Genomic DNA, 15,324 nt, shown 5'->3' with positions numbered 1-15,324 from the left:
TTGTTGAGTGTGCCTTAAAAGTTCTTCTGTTCTAAAATCACAGTACTTTCTGGCGAATAGATATGTGTGTATGAATATATGTATGTATTATATGTATATGTACGTATTCTACTTTAAACGTTACAGTGTGCTAATGCTAAAATTATCTCCCAAGTGACAGAGAGGCACATGAAAATTACTCAAGAAGAGAAAGTTCTTGTGGCTGTGACTAAAAAAGAGGAGCCTCCCAGAGCGAGAGGTACAGCAGTCTTTCCATATGTCAGCATGACGGATGCATTGGTGGTTCCCGTATGTCAACACTGCCTTGTCTTACTCTCTTTATAAGTACACTGACTATGGGGCACAGAGGGAAGGGTGGTCTCTGTCTTTCTTTAAAATGCTGTGGAATGTCTGAAGTTCAGGGCGTGTTGAGTCTTCTGTGTTTGAGTGGTTCATACTCTCTGTGGTCAGAATGAAGCGAACGGTTCTTTAAAATGAAATCTATCTTTAAAGTGCCAGAGGAACCTAAGAAAGTTGTCCCTGAAGAAAAGTTCCCCAAACTCAAACCCAGAAGAGAGGCGGAGCCACCAGCTAAAGGTATAATGACTCTTTAGTGGGATAGAAATAAACTTTAGGTATTGAAATGGGTGGAGTAGAATCCGCATTGTCAGGGAAACTGATTTAAGTGGATCTCAAAGGTGAAATAAGCTAGCCATCCACATCACTGCACAACTAGACATCCTGATTCTAGAAAGTACCTTTTCCCTACCCTGCCCCCAAATACGCAGAGTTTACTTCAAAAGGCATTTATCATTGTATGTTTGTCTGGTCCTTGTCTGTCTGGATGTCTGCTTCATGTAGTAATCGTTGGTGAATTTTTTTTTATTTCTTTGATTCAATATTCTTTTTTGTTTCAGAAGAACCTTGTGGGCAGGGAAAAGAACTAAGATGAGGGTATTGTTTGTGAAATTCAAGTTTCTTTAAGGTCATACCTAGTTTTGTGGTCATTGTTGCAGCTTGTCTCTCTTACGTTCTCACAAATCCCTGAGCATCTTGAAGCACAGTGACTTGTTCATAGGTATACAGAGCAACGTTGACTTTCAGGCCCACTGATTTTTTTTTTTTGCTTGCAATTTTAGTGAAAGTTGATAGGCACATCATGCTTGGTTTTCTTCTTGGGTGTTTCATGCAAAAATTCTCTTAACACAGTTATTTCTAGACTCTTGTGATTTACTTTTAATAATTATTCTTTTAAAGTGACTGAAGTCAGAAAAAGAGCCGTTAAAGAAGAAAAGGTGTCCATCGAAGTTCCAAAGAGAGAAGCCCGGCCCACTAAAGGTACATTGCGCTTTGATTCACTACAAAGCATAAAGCTGTGTGTCTCTTTGTCTGCTCGATGCCAATGTATCCCCTCTACTTTCCTTGCTTACTGCTGACTGGAGCCAAAGACGTGAACATTTGACATCACAATTAGTCACTGTGCCTGTCACGACACTTCTCCCATCAAAAGATAGCCATGGTCACCCATAGCCAGTGTGGGAGACAGTCGTAAAGAAATGAAATCAAAGTACATTGTCACTAAATGGGCCTCCAATAAAACGCGTCCTGGTGTCACTATTATTCCAGAAGTGACTGTAATGGAAGAGAAGAAATGGTCTTACGCCCGAGAAGAAGAAACTGTCTCAGAGTACCGGGAGGTGGAGTACGATGATTACGAAGGCCATGAGGAGTACACGGAGTTCGAGGAGTATGAACCCACAGAGGAGTATGACCAGTACGAAGAATACGCAGAGCGTGAACTTGAACATTACGAGGAGTATAAGGAGCATGAAGAATATGTCGCAGGTATGACAGAACTGTAGCCCAGGTTAAATGTGCATAGAACCTGTTAGGATAAAGGTCGAGGTAGAAGAACTTCGTGCCATTGAGTATCTTCAACATTTTAAATCACTTCAGGAGGTGGAAATAACTCTATAAATCTTAAGGTTATTGTTAGGTTTCACTACTCACGGGCTCCTAGCATCACAGTCTAACACTGACTGCTTTTGTGGTAAAGACAAAGCAAAGATGGTTCTTTACCCTGATGAAGATAATGTGTGTGCATATGTAGCTCTGAGCCTTGTTAACAGAGCCTGCGTTTTCATTTCCTGGACACCCAGACCTGAATAATCACACAAAACTATATTAATTACAATACTGTTTGGCCAATGGCTCAGGTGTGTTCCTACCTAGCCCTTACATCTTAAATTATCTCATTTCTGTTATTTTATATTTTACAACAAGGCTTGTGGTTTGTTACTTCACATCTTGCTTCTTGAGCGGTTCCATAGCGTCTACTTGACTCCGCCTTCTTTCTCCCTGCATTCAGTTTAGTTTTCCCACCTAGCTATATTCTGCTCTGACATAGGTCAAAGGCGCTTCTTTATTAACCAGTGGTAATAAAACATATTCATAGCATACAGAGGGGAATCCCACATCAGACTCTAGACACTTTCTTTATTGTAAAATAAATGATAAATCCATATGAATAAATTCTGACTAGAAGTTTGAAATGAGCCCATAATCTTCTTCAGGTTTTTCTTTGTGTCTTTGAGACGATTCTGCATATTTTCCACTGGTGGCATTAAACACCAGTGTCTCAGATAGAAAAAGTTGATCACAAGTTGACTATCTGAAATGAAGTGGGAATTTTGAGGCGTTCTCGTGGCCTAATTGAAGGGAGTGCCAATGAGGAAAGGGAACATAGTTTTGCTTGGGGCTCTCACAGCCTAGTGAACTTGAATCCCAAATTCTTATTCTGGAGATTGTGGTTGCACTGTGAACATAAAAGGCCAATTATTTCAATTAACTGATTCCATTTAAGGATTGTTTTTGAAATTTCCCCTACAGTCTAACACTAAATACTTTGTATATGCTTTTAAAGAACCCAAGAAGCCTATTCCAGCAAAACCTGCCCAAGAACCAGTGCCTGCCAAACCCAAGGCCCCACCAACAAAAGGTAGAGTGAGAACATTCTCAGTTGCGAAACCTCTTGTTTTCTTTGTCTCTCCACTATGGATATGCATGGAAGTGGATGCATATAATTGTGTGGCGGGGGAAGGGGCATGGGACTGTTATGTTGTGTGTTCTATTTCTTAACATTTTATTCTCTCGCTCACACTTGAGTTTGGGGTTGTAAATCTCCTACTATTGGTCCCTTTAAAGTGCTGCAGAAAGCTGTTCCCGAAGGAAAAGCACCTGTGCCTATTCAAAAGAAACTCAAACCGATACCACCCAAAGGTACATGATAGAGCAGTAACTGCCCCAAGCAATATTGTCACCTTCGTGATGTGACTATGTCAGCCTAGACTCAGTAGTATCTGCCAGTCTTTGGGCTTTCTGAGTGTATTGTCTGGTCCCATGTCTTAGGAGCCGGGTCTTTGGGCTTTGTTGATGTTTATTCTATGATATTCGTGAGCTTCTTGGTAATACTCTTCCATCATTAATATCTTTAAAGCTCCAGAAGAACCAAAGAAAGTTGTTGAAGAGAAAATACAAATTTCAATTACCAAACGTGAAAAGCAGCAGGTGACTGAGCCAGCTGCCAAAGGTATACCAACCTCTCCCCAGGATGTGGCCTTTTGCCTGTCTCATGTTACATGTCTCCAGTGCTACCCCTAAGATTATTTCAAAATACTTCTACAACCTTGACCATGGCCGTAACACTGTCAAATACAATAATACTTTTCTTTTAATGCAGTGACCATTTAACATATTCTTAATATAGTTAAATTGATATGATATGCTATTATCTACTAAAAATGGTTACTATTTACTCTAAAATCACTTTGAAAAACTTTTTAGAAAGCTAATTCAATATCCAGGCTTTCTTTCTTTATGTTAAGCAACTTCCTTGCATGATAACCCAGAAGTAAATTGACCTTCTTAGGATGTCTCCTGTAAGTAGAAGCATAGGAGAAAGACACTTCGTTTAGGCTCTGTGACTGCAAACTTGCTGGAGTCCAGCTTACCTTGCTGTGAGATTCACAATCCTTCTCATGAAAAAAATAAAACAACAAAGTTTCTCCCAAAGAAAGTTCTATATTCTATTTATAGACAGCTATAAAATCATTCTCTTTCAAGTACAAGAAAGCTAGAAATGGTTAAACGACCTATTTCTGACTCTAAAACTCCCTTGTACTTAATATTTCAAGTGCCCATGAAGCCCAAGAAAGTTGTCCCAGAGGCAAAAGTACCTGCCCCTAAAAAGGAAGTGGCGGCAGCTATTAGAGGTACCTCCTACTGCTTGTTCTGGTGTGTTGTTCGTCTTCTTTGCTGTTGAATTCACATTCAGTTTTATGTATGAAGTTACTCTGTGGGAAAGATAAAGCCTCTCCTTTCTTTTGTTTTAAGGGGGGGTCTGTACTCTTTTAGTGTCCTAATTTTATTGAGCACTTGGAACATATCCAACTTAAAGAGAATATCTTTAAAGTGCCAGGGGTGCCTAAAAAACGGGAGCCAGAAGAGGTGGTTGCCTACAAAGAGGAAGTGGAAACCCATGAAGAAGAATATATTGTAGAGGAGGAGGAGGAGTATGTCCGCGAGGAGGAGTATGTCCACGAGGAGGAGTATGTTCATGAAGAAGAATACATCCATGAGGAGGAGTATGTCCACGAAGAGGAAGAGTACTTGCATGAAGAGGAGGAGCTCATCACCGAGGAAGAAGTGGTGCCCGTGACACCAGTCAAAGGTAGTCGATGGCTGCTGTGAAATAGAAGGGAAGACGCGCATTGGAGCTTGGGTGTTTGGCTTAGTCAGATCCTGGGGGATGTGATGCTTGTGTGTGCCTTTCACATTCTGTGTCTTCCGCACGTTTTCAAATCTTATTGTTATCTTTAAAGTGCCTGAGGTACCCAAGAAACCTGTTCCAGAAGCGAAGAAACCTGTTCCCGTTCCCAAAAAGAAGGAAGTGCCACCCGCCAAAGGTACACACCACTCACACGTGTGCACCTAGACGGCTTCATCTGTCTTCAGCTGGTTACCTCTTTTCTGGCTACCGCGACCCATGTGTGGCTACTAAAATGTTACATGTGCTTTATGTATGTGTTGTTTTGCACAGTCAGAACTTAACTGTCAACACTGTCTTTAAAGTGCCTGAGATTCCCAAGAAGCCAGAGGAAAAGGTTCCTGTGCCTGTTCCTAAAAAGGAGAAGGCTCCGCCTGCCAAAGGTACAGCTCTCTGTGCAGCCATTTACCTAAGTGGTGTAACTTGGTGAGCGGTAGTCATCCCTGTCCTGGGGCGATGTTAATAATAATAAACATTAATAACATGTGAATAACCAGAGCAAGAGCCACTCAGCTGATCCCAGAAGCTTCCTGCCATGTCTTCATCTCTGAATGCAGCCATTGGAGTCTGCTTCTGTCTAACACTCATGCCTTCTTCAGTGGGGAATTCATAGTGAAAAATCAGTTCTTCGTATTCAAATGGCCAACACCGACGGCCGAGGCTTTTGTGCTCTTTGTCACTGGTCCGCGTTTATTTCTTGGGTTTTATTGTGATGCTCCTGCATGTCTAATATCTTGCTTTGTGGTTTAATTATTAGTATCTATCTTAAAGTGAAGTTGTTGGCACACCTGTGATAATTCGATTGTCCCTAAGTCACTAGAATCCTCTGTGACTGGAAAACTGTGACATTGACTTTATTTCCTGTCTTTTAAGTTCCGGAAGTGTCCAAGAAGCCTGTACCAGAAGAAAAACCAGCAGCACCCATTGCCAAAAAGGTGGAAGCGCCACCAGCCAAAGGTATCTGAACTTGCAGGGGCATACAATTTTAGATTTATGTGAAAATAAAATATGTAATTGGTTCGATACTATGTTCTTTAGGTGATGTTAAATGCCTCTTTAATAACATCTCTTTACAAAAACAAATTTTTTGTTTTTAAAATGAAATGCTGCTTAGAGTTTCTTAACTATGGTTTTATTGCCTTATCCTCATCTTCTCCAGACTATGCTTGAGCTCACTGTTTTTGTACTGTGTAAAACTTCCCTAAATCATTTCTTTAAAGTGCCAGAAGTGCCCAAGAAGCCTGTGCCTGAGAAGAAGGTGCCAGTGCCTGCTCCTAAGAAAGCAGAGGCTCCACCTGCAAAAGGTATTATTTCATCATTTCTATACCCAGGGAGAAATGTCACGTTAGCATCCATTTGTAAAGAAATGTCTCTGTACTAACTCTGTCTGTGAACGTGTTTTGTTAAAAAATAAAATGTCTTCCATATTATGTGAGCCTTTATCATGTCTCCGGCTGTAAACACTATGAAAAGACACATTCTTAAAGACAAATGATATCTTTAAAGTGCCAGAGGTGCCCAAGAAGCCCATCCCAGAAGAAAAGAAACCAGCACCTGTTCTGAAAAAAATGGAAGCTCCACCCCCCAAAGGTACATTAATCTTGGGCAGCACCAGGGCACAAACGGTGTGTAATGGGTGTTGTACTGTCTCACTAATTGTGCTTGCTTGACATTGTGTATGCTGGTGATAATTGTGATCAAAGAATATTGGCTTTTCATGCTGTCTTGCTGTTGTGAATATTTTACGTAAACATGGAATTTGTACAATTGAGTAAATATCTTTAAAGTGCCAAAGAAGCGGGAAGTGGTCTCAGTTCCTATGGTTCTGCCTCGGGAAGAAGAAGAAGAAGAAGAAGAAGAAGAAGAAGAAGAAGAAGAAGAAGAGGCTCCATTTGAGGAAGAGATTGCTCCTGAAGAGGAAATCCCTCTCGAGGAAGAGGAAGTTCCTCCTGAGGAAGAGGAAGTTCCTCCTGAAGAAGAGGAAGTTCTACCAGAGGAAGAGGAAATTCTACCTGAGGAAGAAGTTCTACCTGAGGAAGAGGAAGCCCTTCCAGAAATTAGTCCTAAGGTGCCAAGCCCTGCACCAGGTACAGCAGTTCTTGGGATCAAGACCTCTTTATGCAGACTTCTGTCTTCCCTCTTGTTAAAATCATCTGTCTTGTTGTCTGTGATGCTTTGCTGGGTTGTCATCAAAGCCTTAAAAAACCATCCTAGACACACCTTTTATCTTACCTACAGCAACCCGCTTTCTATGTCTGTCTATTGTCAATTATCCACATGTCTTAATTCTAGTCAATGTTTGTTTGTGGTCCTATCCTCGGATGTCTTTTGTTATAGATCCAATATTGTTATGTGGTTCTTAATGTCTTTAAATAAAATGTTTTTAAGTGCCCAAGAAAACTGTACCTGAGAAGAAAGTCCCCGTGCCTGTTCCTAAGAAAGTGGAGCCTCCTCCACCTCCCAAAGGTATACTCTGCCCCAGAGTGATCACACAGCCCGTACCATAGCTTTATCAGATGGATTTCAGAAAGAAAACACACATAAAATGGACAGCCAATTTTTACTTTTAAAACTGATCAGGACACTGATAGCCATTTATTTCTATTAGATGTTTTTCATACAATATTTTTTGCATGAAAGGTTAATGGCAGTATTATCATAAAACTACTACAAAATGTCTGCTCTACTTGCTATAATTTTATTAAGTCATATAATGTTTCATATGGATTTTCTGGACATCTAAATAATCTTTAGGAAAAATTTTCTGAAAAATACATAGATTTGTGCTGATAAATTTCATCTTTAATTCATTCATGATACCAGGCTGAAAAGAAAACATTATGTACTCATAAAAGCACTGAGTAATAGCTTATGTCTTACCAAACATGTTTATAAATGGAAACACAGGTTTTGATTTTAACCTTGAGTTTGAACTTTGATGTTCTGCTCTAAAAGAATCGTTTAGCCAATTTGAGCCTTAGTTTGCTCTTTCATAAAATAAGGATAGGAACAAATCCCAATGGGTTCTAATTATTGTAAAGATAAAATAAGACAAAGTATATTGTTATATCATTGATTGAGAGAATTAATAGTTAAATTCACAGAGCAGGTCATGGTACAGTACCTAGGAAGTATATTCATACCCTAAAGTAATAATATTTCCCAAAAAAGCCATGATGGCAATATTTTAAATAAGTATAATGTTTCTGCCAGGTTGTATAGTCACTGTATAGTTTATATTATCTGATATTTTCAGATAATTATTAACTAAGCTCTTAGCAAAGTTTAAGTCCATGAAACAATAGCGTCTTGCCTTAGGTACCAAGTCCTTTACCGATCCTTTCCCCTGAAAATTCCAGACATCTCTTGATGGACTGCAGCTTGCGTTCCATCCCTCTTCTGATTGAATGTTGTATGATGGTCTTCTGTGTGCGTAGTCTTCTTGCTTTCTTTCTTGCTCTTCAAAAATACATTCTTATCATGAAATGGTGTCTTTAAAGTGCCTGAGATCAAGAAGAAAGTGCCAGAGAAGAAAGTAGTCGTTCCCAAGAAAGAGGAGGCTCCTCCCACCAAAGGTACATCACCTCTGATGTTCTTGCATCCCCAAGCACATTAGATGCCTTCTTCCCTTCACCCATCAAGTCAAAACGCCCTGTCCAGTATTTGCGAAAGCAGCGTGTGTCATCATTGTACACATTGTCCTTGTGTTTGTGAGACTGAAATTTCAAAATATCTTTAAAGTTCCTGTGGTGCCCAAGAAACCTGAACCAGAAAAGAAGTTGCCTCCCCCGAGTCTTAAGAAAGCAGTGGCTCCTCCTGCCAAAGGTACATGGTTACCAGCTGTGCCCTTGTTGACCTGGAGTGTCATCCAGCCAGGATGCTCCGCACATGCTTGCCTTTCCTGGTCTGTCATTGATGTCGGTCACTGTGCCTCTGTTGTACCCATCCATGTTGGTGCTCTGTTCGTTTTCCACTTTGTGTGAGGGTATTTTTTGCCTTGTTTCTCCTCTGTATATTATTTCTGAAAATTGAAATGTCAGGTGTTATATATCCTTATGGAACCAGAAGTGATCTTATAATTCTTCCTTTTAAAAAGGGGAGAACCCACCTACAAAAGATAGTCTCATGGTGTCCCAAGCCTCTTCATTGGCTTCTTAACCGTGATGTGTCAGCGCTTCGTCTTCTGTGTGTTCTGCTGTTTACTCTCTCGGTCTGAAAAAAATTGGTCTCTAAGAATCTCCTTTTAGCTCTTGAGATTTAAGTGCCTAAAACAATCAATGTCTTTTAAGTTCCTGAGGTACCTAAGAAGGTGGAAGAAAGGCGGATCATCCCCCCGAAAGAAGAGGAAGTCCCTCCAGCTGAAGGTAGATGACCTCCTAAGAAAACAGTGTTTCTAAGCATCCGTGTCTTATCATTATCTCATTTGTGGAGGAGATGATATACATTTCACTCTGTAACAATAGACCTTCTGGCTCTGACAGAAAGTGGTGCTTGTCTAGAAAGAATTGGGCAGGCCAACTCATTCCAGTTGATTCTCATTCTTGCATGTTTAGCCGATTTGTGACATCGTTCATTGAAAACATTGAAATGGACTCACTAAGTTCTTTATTCTTCCCTCACTCACTACTTCTGTGAGATGTCAGTGTTTTGTCTTCTGTGTGTGGATACCATGGGGAATGTCTCACCCAGTGCCTTCAGCAGGAGTGATGAGCTAAGCTTTTCCCAGAACAATCTCAGATAAACCTGAGTAACTGCACAGAGACTCTGACTTCCGTTCCTAAATAATTGCTTGACTCCTTTCTACCTCACTAAAAAATAATAATCCCCAACTAAATCCTCTAGAGTCCCTTCTAGTTCCAATAATGGAAAACACCTAACATGTTTAAAGACTCAGCAGATTTTTTTCCAAATTAGCGACTGTTCATGAGCATTTAGCAGGCTGAGTGGTTTGTCTAGATGCTTTAATTTTCATCTACCATTCAAAGGACTTTTAAAAAGTAATTTACAAAATAATCTGTTTCAAGTGTATGAGGAAGCTGAAGAACCCATTTCAGAAGAGATCCCAGAAGAACCACCTAGCGTAGAAGAAGAGGAGGTGGTAGAGGAAGAGGAGGTGGAGGAAGAGGAGGAAGAGGTGGTGGTGCCCCCTAGAGGTACAACCGCTTTCATGAGTTGGACATTCCAAACCCTTATTGCTTCGAGTCTCAGAGCTGTCAACGTAATAATCATTCGCCATATGCTTTTCTTATGTCAAACCAATGAGGCCTGAAGAGTTCTCAGTCGCAGTAGCTGGAGCTCTGTGGCCCTGCCATTTCCCTAACCTTTCCTCTTTCACCGGCAATCTGACTATAAATGAGGGAAAAGTGTTCTGATATTACACTTTAATCCTTCCTCCTAGATTACAATCCTCAATTTTGCTTTCAGCTCAAATGTTGGAAAACAATCTATTTGTGTGGTGAAATCATTCACTTTTGAGAATAATTCTTAAATTATCCCTTAAGACTTTGAAATATTTGCATGGTATTTAACTCTTGGGGTTTCTAAAAATCTTGCCCTAGGGGGCGGTATTATCTTTTCAGTTGCTAATACCTTCCTAAAGCAAATCAATGTCTTGTGTTGTTATGTTTATATTTTGATAATTGGGTGTTGTTTTGTTCATTGCACATGATTTTCTTTTCACCATGTCTGTAAATATCTTTTAAGCGCCTGAAGTGGTTAAGAAGGAAGTGCCTGCAGCACCCACTCCTGTCCCTAAGAAAGCAGAAGCGCCACCTACTAAAGGTATAGCAAGCCCCAGTGAATTCTGTCACTTTTCTCACGCCAGTGGTCTTTTTTCTAAAAAGCTCTTGGTTGTCCTGCAGTTCTCCCTTCAGTAATTGTTCGAGCAAACTGACTAATGACAATTAAAACACCACTCAACATGGCAAATGTTGGATACATCTGGTACACTGTGTGGATTATTTTAGAGGTCTCTAACTTCATATAGCTGGAAATTCTGTTGCCTTATCATGATCTCTCAATATTTAAGAACATAACAGTTAATTCTTTTTACCTTCATTCTATCCCTAGACTTCATTCCATTACGTAACTAAAATTTCTTTATTGTAATATTATTCTCTGTGCATCCCATTTTATAAAAAAAAGATCTATTCTGGCACTTGGATAATAACTTTAAAGAGCTCCATGTCCTTTTTACCGTGATTTAACCTGGGAATGTGAGGTTATAAAATTGTCCTTCTTTGTTCAATAATTGTTTCAGAAAACATCTTCAGCAATTATGCTATACTAACACAATTACAGCAGATTTCTCAGCAAATGAAATAGTGCCCAATAGTTCCTAAGGCCTAGGTCAGGGACCAGATTATCTAGGATTATCTAGGATGATAATCAGGTTGAAAAACATCTTCATCAAATTAAAAATAATAAAGTTAGGCCTAGTGTTGGTAACATCTGATGTTTTAAAAATAGTAAAGCTACTTAGTGGGCATATGTTGGCTTCTAGGGTTACAAATAGCACAAGTAAGTGTTTGGGAAAGTATTCCTATTACTTGTGAAATAATTGCCCAACAGCACACATCCCTTCCTAGACGCATTAATGGCATAACTTGCTTCTGGTGTTTTTATTCATGTGTGTCACTGAGCATTGTCATCTAACTAAAGCATCTAATATCTTTAAAGTGCCAAAGAAAATTCCTGAAGAGAAAGTTCCTGCTCCTGTTCAGAGAAAAGAGGCACCACCAGCCAAAGGTACATGTTCTCCTTTAAACCCAAATGCCTTGCGTCATCGTTCTTCACTAAGCTGTCTATGGTTTTTGTCCATCTGTCTTATTTTTGATGCCCAGTGTCCAAGCTTACTCTTGGTGGTCTTAAATATTAAAACTCTATCTTTAAAGTTCCTGAAGTACCAAAGAAAGTTCCGGAAAAGAAAGTCCCAGAAAAGAAAGTTCCAGAAAAGAAAATTCCCGAAAAGAAAGTCCCTGTGCCCAAAAAGGAAGCTGCTCCCCCTGCTAAAGGTATTTTTGGGAAATTCTTTGTTCCTCTTGTCTTTCCTGGAAGTCTTCTTCTAGGTATCTTTCTTACACTTTGAACTGACATCTGTCTCATCTTACAATTCAAAAAATCGGTCTCTTAAAGTCAATGCTCTTTCAGGGAGAGCTGTCTTTGAAGAAAAAATATCAGTTGCCTACCAGCAAGAGGAAATAGTCCAAGAAAGGATAGAACTAGAACTTGTGGAAGCAAAAGTGGAAGAGGTTTCTGAAGAAGAAGAATTCCACGAGGTCAAGGAATACTTCGAAGAGGAGGAGTTCCATGAGGTGGAGGAATTCATCAGGGTGGAAGAGCGCAGGTTCCAAGAGGAACACAAAGTGGAAGAAGTCCACAGGGTCATTGAGTTTTTAGAGGCTGAAGAAGTGGAAAAATATGAAAAACCCAAAATTCCACCTAAAAAAGGTATAGGGGACTCTGCAGATGATACACATTGTCATATCTTTCTCTTACCAATTTCATTTTCAAAGTACTTTGCATGTTCAGTTCAGACCATTAGCACCAAGGACGACTTTAAGCAAGAGCTTAAGCTGTTTAATTCAGAAACTGATAAGGTTTAGAGATTAACCACACAGAGTGCTTAATTTTCACAGACATGAGACTTATGTATGATACTGACATAGCTCCATGATCCATATATCACTCTATGAATGTGTGGATTCTTTTCATAGTCCAGCAAGCCTTATATGATTACCACAGGTGTCACCATATAGATGTCACCCATTCAGAGACACACTTCTCGGTTCATTGAATAATTTATGTTCTCATCAAAGCAACCATTGCCTTGTTCACATTTGAGTTACCTGTGCACTAACTAATCATTACCTATTAAAAGCATTTTGCAATTTTATGATTTTCTTAATCAGAGAAATAATGAACTAAATGAAGCATTGATCATGGTGCCCAAATTCTAGTAAATTCTAAGGACAAAATCAAATGTCCATACATAGTCTACAGCACTACTCCAGACTGTAAATGGAGACTGTCCTTTTGTTTTCCAGCCACCCAGACACAAATAATCACACAGAAACTTATAGTAATTACAACACTGTTTGGCCAATGGCTTAGGCGTTTTCCTAGATAGCTCTTGCATCTTTAATTAACCCATTTTTATTAATCTGTGTAGCACCCCAAGGCTATGGTGTACCAGTAAGATTCCTGACATCTTCCTGACTCTGCCTTCTTTCTCCCTGAATTCAGTTTAGTTTTCCTGTCTAGCTCTACTCTGCCCTGTCATAGGCCAAAGCACCTTCTTTATTAACTAATGGTAATAAAACATATTTACAGCATACAGAGGGAACTCCCACATCACTAAACCAGGCCTAAATAAATGTTTGTATAATATAACAGAATATGTATGTTTTATATAGCAATGTGTTGTATAAATAATAAAATCACAACTTGATTTAAGCAGGAATAGTATAAATTCAAAAACTACAAACTCTTTTATAAACCCTCATTGTACAATATTAAAATAGGTAGTGATTCATAGTATTTTATGGGTCTATTCTAAACCAAAGCACTAATATCTTTAAAGGACCTGAGGTGTCTGAGAAAGTCATTCCTCCAAAAAAACCACCCTTTAAAGTTGTTCCTCGCAAAGAGCCACCAGCTAAAGGTATTTCCTGGCTCAGCAATACTGATATAACTGTGTCCGGTTGCTCTTTGGGTGCTTTACAAGTTTGTGCTTCACGTGGTGTTTTTCTTCTGCGTTTTGTGTTAGGTGAATGTCAAAATAATTATCTTTAAAGTGACCAAAAGCCAGTGATAGATCTGCAAACATAGATATCATTGTTGTTATCTTAAAACAGCAAAACCCAAACACCTACTGACCAGAGTGGAAACTTGGGCATCCTTGGGTGCTGTTTGATTGTATGTTCACTGATGTGCTTATTGGTCGACCTCCATTTCCCTATTTACTATTAAAGTTTTGAGCTGCTAGCTGTATCATAAATATGTGGCAGTGACCCCCTCCTTTATTCGTTTTCAGCCTCTTTGCTATAATACATAAATTGAGGTTATATCTTGAAAGCCAATGAGTGTATGTAAGAAAGTAATCGCTGAAGAGTAAGCTGCAATAATCCTACCAGAACGAGCAGCAGATGCTGGTGTGCTGTCCGTTGTTTATGCCAAGGTTTTGTTGATCTAACTTGGGGAGCTCCACATACTGGTGTGGTCATGCTTGTTGTCCAAAGTCGCCACTGCAAGTGCCGTCTTGTGTGTGCTAAACCACGTCTCTATTCGACTCTGTCCTGCTTTCATTACATGTCTCTTATCTCTGCCTGCTAAGATATCTTTGAGTGTTTAAAAGTAAAGGAAATTATCCCTGCTGTCTTTAAAGTGCCTGAGGTGACCAAGAAAGTGGTGGCTGAAGAAAAAGTCCACGTTCCTGAAGAACGCAAGGCTCCACCACCTAAAGGTACCTACCTCTGCTAGTTCCCACCAGTGGTAGATCCCTATGCTTCACTTTCCACGGAGGAGAGAAAGACCACTCTTCCCCCAGGACCACAAGATGGCTGCGAATGACAGAAATTGCAATTTATAGTCCATCCTACAATCTTCCCTTTTTTGACTCTCCTCTAGGGAAAGACATCAAAAGCCTCAAAGTCTTTCTTATTTTGACCCTCTTATTATTCAGTAATTAAACAGCATTGGTCCCTCAGCTTTTCTTCCCTATGGAGTTGACATTGGAATCTCTGCCTCATGGCATGAGAAATAAGTTCTAAGTAACAACAGAAAGTACTACTGACCCCCAAGAATGAGATGTCTCTCATATGAATAACCAACAAAGCAGTTGGGAGATAGAGTATACATGGACTAAACATTTGGACATTCCACTTGATAGCTCCCTCCCCCTTACTCTTGATATTTTATACTTAATTTTGACAATCTTGAAAATAAGACAAGTAAATATCTTTAAAGCACCCGAAGTACCTAAGAAAATCACTCCTGAAGAAAAGGTCCATGAAGCTGTTCCGAAAAAGCCTGAAGTTCCGCCACCTAAAGGTACACACCAATGCTAACCCCAGTGTGAAATGACTCTGTGGCTGTGTTTCTATGGTGTAGAGTGAATAAGTGTTCAATCAAATCTTCGTAATTTAATTTTTTATAGTCTTAATATCCTATATGTGTTAGTAATAGTAATGTGCACACTAATATCTTTAAAGTTCCTGAGGTGCCTAAGAAAATTGTTCAAGAAGAAAAATTACCAGTTGTTCTTCCTGAAGACACAGAGATATACAGTGAGTGCAGACACACTGGTGAATGTCTTTTGTCTCATCTGTGTTCTGAATCCACTGTGTCTGTCTACACAGCATTAAAATGCAAATATGCTAATATCCTATAAAAACCATGCATGCTAAACGTGTTGACTAAAATCAAGTAGTCTGAATGTCCGTTAGCCTGAGACACCTTAGTTTTCTTCATCAATTTAAAAATTAAGCTCTTCTGTGCTTCTAGCATTATCCAACTTTAGA

The 15,324-nt window shown here is 39.5% G+C and overlaps 1 protein-coding gene across 2 annotated transcripts in view; it reads left to right on the top strand.

Annotated features, from left to right (window-relative positions):
• Ttn (titin) overlaps positions 1-15,324 on the top strand; it is a 272,179-nt gene that overhangs the window by 120,727 nt on the left and 136,128 nt on the right. The window contains exons 121-144 of one of the 2 annotated variants that reach the window (XM_087900089.1): positions 1,237-1,317; positions 1,606-1,824; positions 2,903-2,977; positions 3,184-3,258; positions 3,476-3,568; positions 4,173-4,250; positions 4,451-4,554; positions 4,645-4,708; positions 4,860-4,943; positions 5,110-5,187; positions 5,678-5,761; positions 6,025-6,108; positions 6,311-6,394; positions 6,592-6,891; positions 8,305-8,379; positions 9,094-9,168; positions 9,829-9,899; positions 9,939-9,957; positions 10,508-10,585; positions 11,483-11,551; positions 11,734-11,817; positions 11,954-12,253; positions 13,386-13,466; positions 14,190-14,267. The exons of the other annotated variant lie outside the window; for it this stretch is intronic. Of the exons in view, the coding sequence (XP_087756215.1) occupies positions 1,237-1,317; positions 1,606-1,824; positions 2,903-2,977; positions 3,184-3,258; positions 3,476-3,568; positions 4,173-4,250; positions 4,451-4,554; positions 4,645-4,708; positions 4,860-4,943; positions 5,110-5,187; positions 5,678-5,761; positions 6,025-6,108; positions 6,311-6,394; positions 6,592-6,891; positions 8,305-8,379; positions 9,094-9,168; positions 9,829-9,899; positions 9,939-9,957; positions 10,508-10,585; positions 11,483-11,551; positions 11,734-11,817; positions 11,954-12,253; positions 13,386-13,466; positions 14,190-14,267 (2,433 nt within the window). The remainder of the gene's footprint in view (positions 1-1,236; positions 1,318-1,605; positions 1,825-2,902; positions 2,978-3,183; positions 3,259-3,475; positions 3,569-4,172; positions 4,251-4,450; positions 4,555-4,644; positions 4,709-4,859; positions 4,944-5,109; positions 5,188-5,677; positions 5,762-6,024; positions 6,109-6,310; positions 6,395-6,591; positions 6,892-8,304; positions 8,380-9,093; positions 9,169-9,828; positions 9,900-9,938; positions 9,958-10,507; positions 10,586-11,482; positions 11,552-11,733; positions 11,818-11,953; positions 12,254-13,385; positions 13,467-14,189; positions 14,268-15,324) is intronic. 2 annotated transcript variants of the gene reach the window in all.

Source organism: Myodes glareolus, chromosome 21 (assembly GCF_982192425.1).
Source record: "Myodes glareolus chromosome 21, mMyoGla1.1, whole genome shotgun sequence".
Taxonomy (NCBI): Eukaryota; Metazoa; Chordata; class Mammalia; order Rodentia; family Cricetidae; genus Myodes; species Myodes glareolus.
This window is presented reverse-complemented; position numbering and strand designations above follow the sequence as displayed.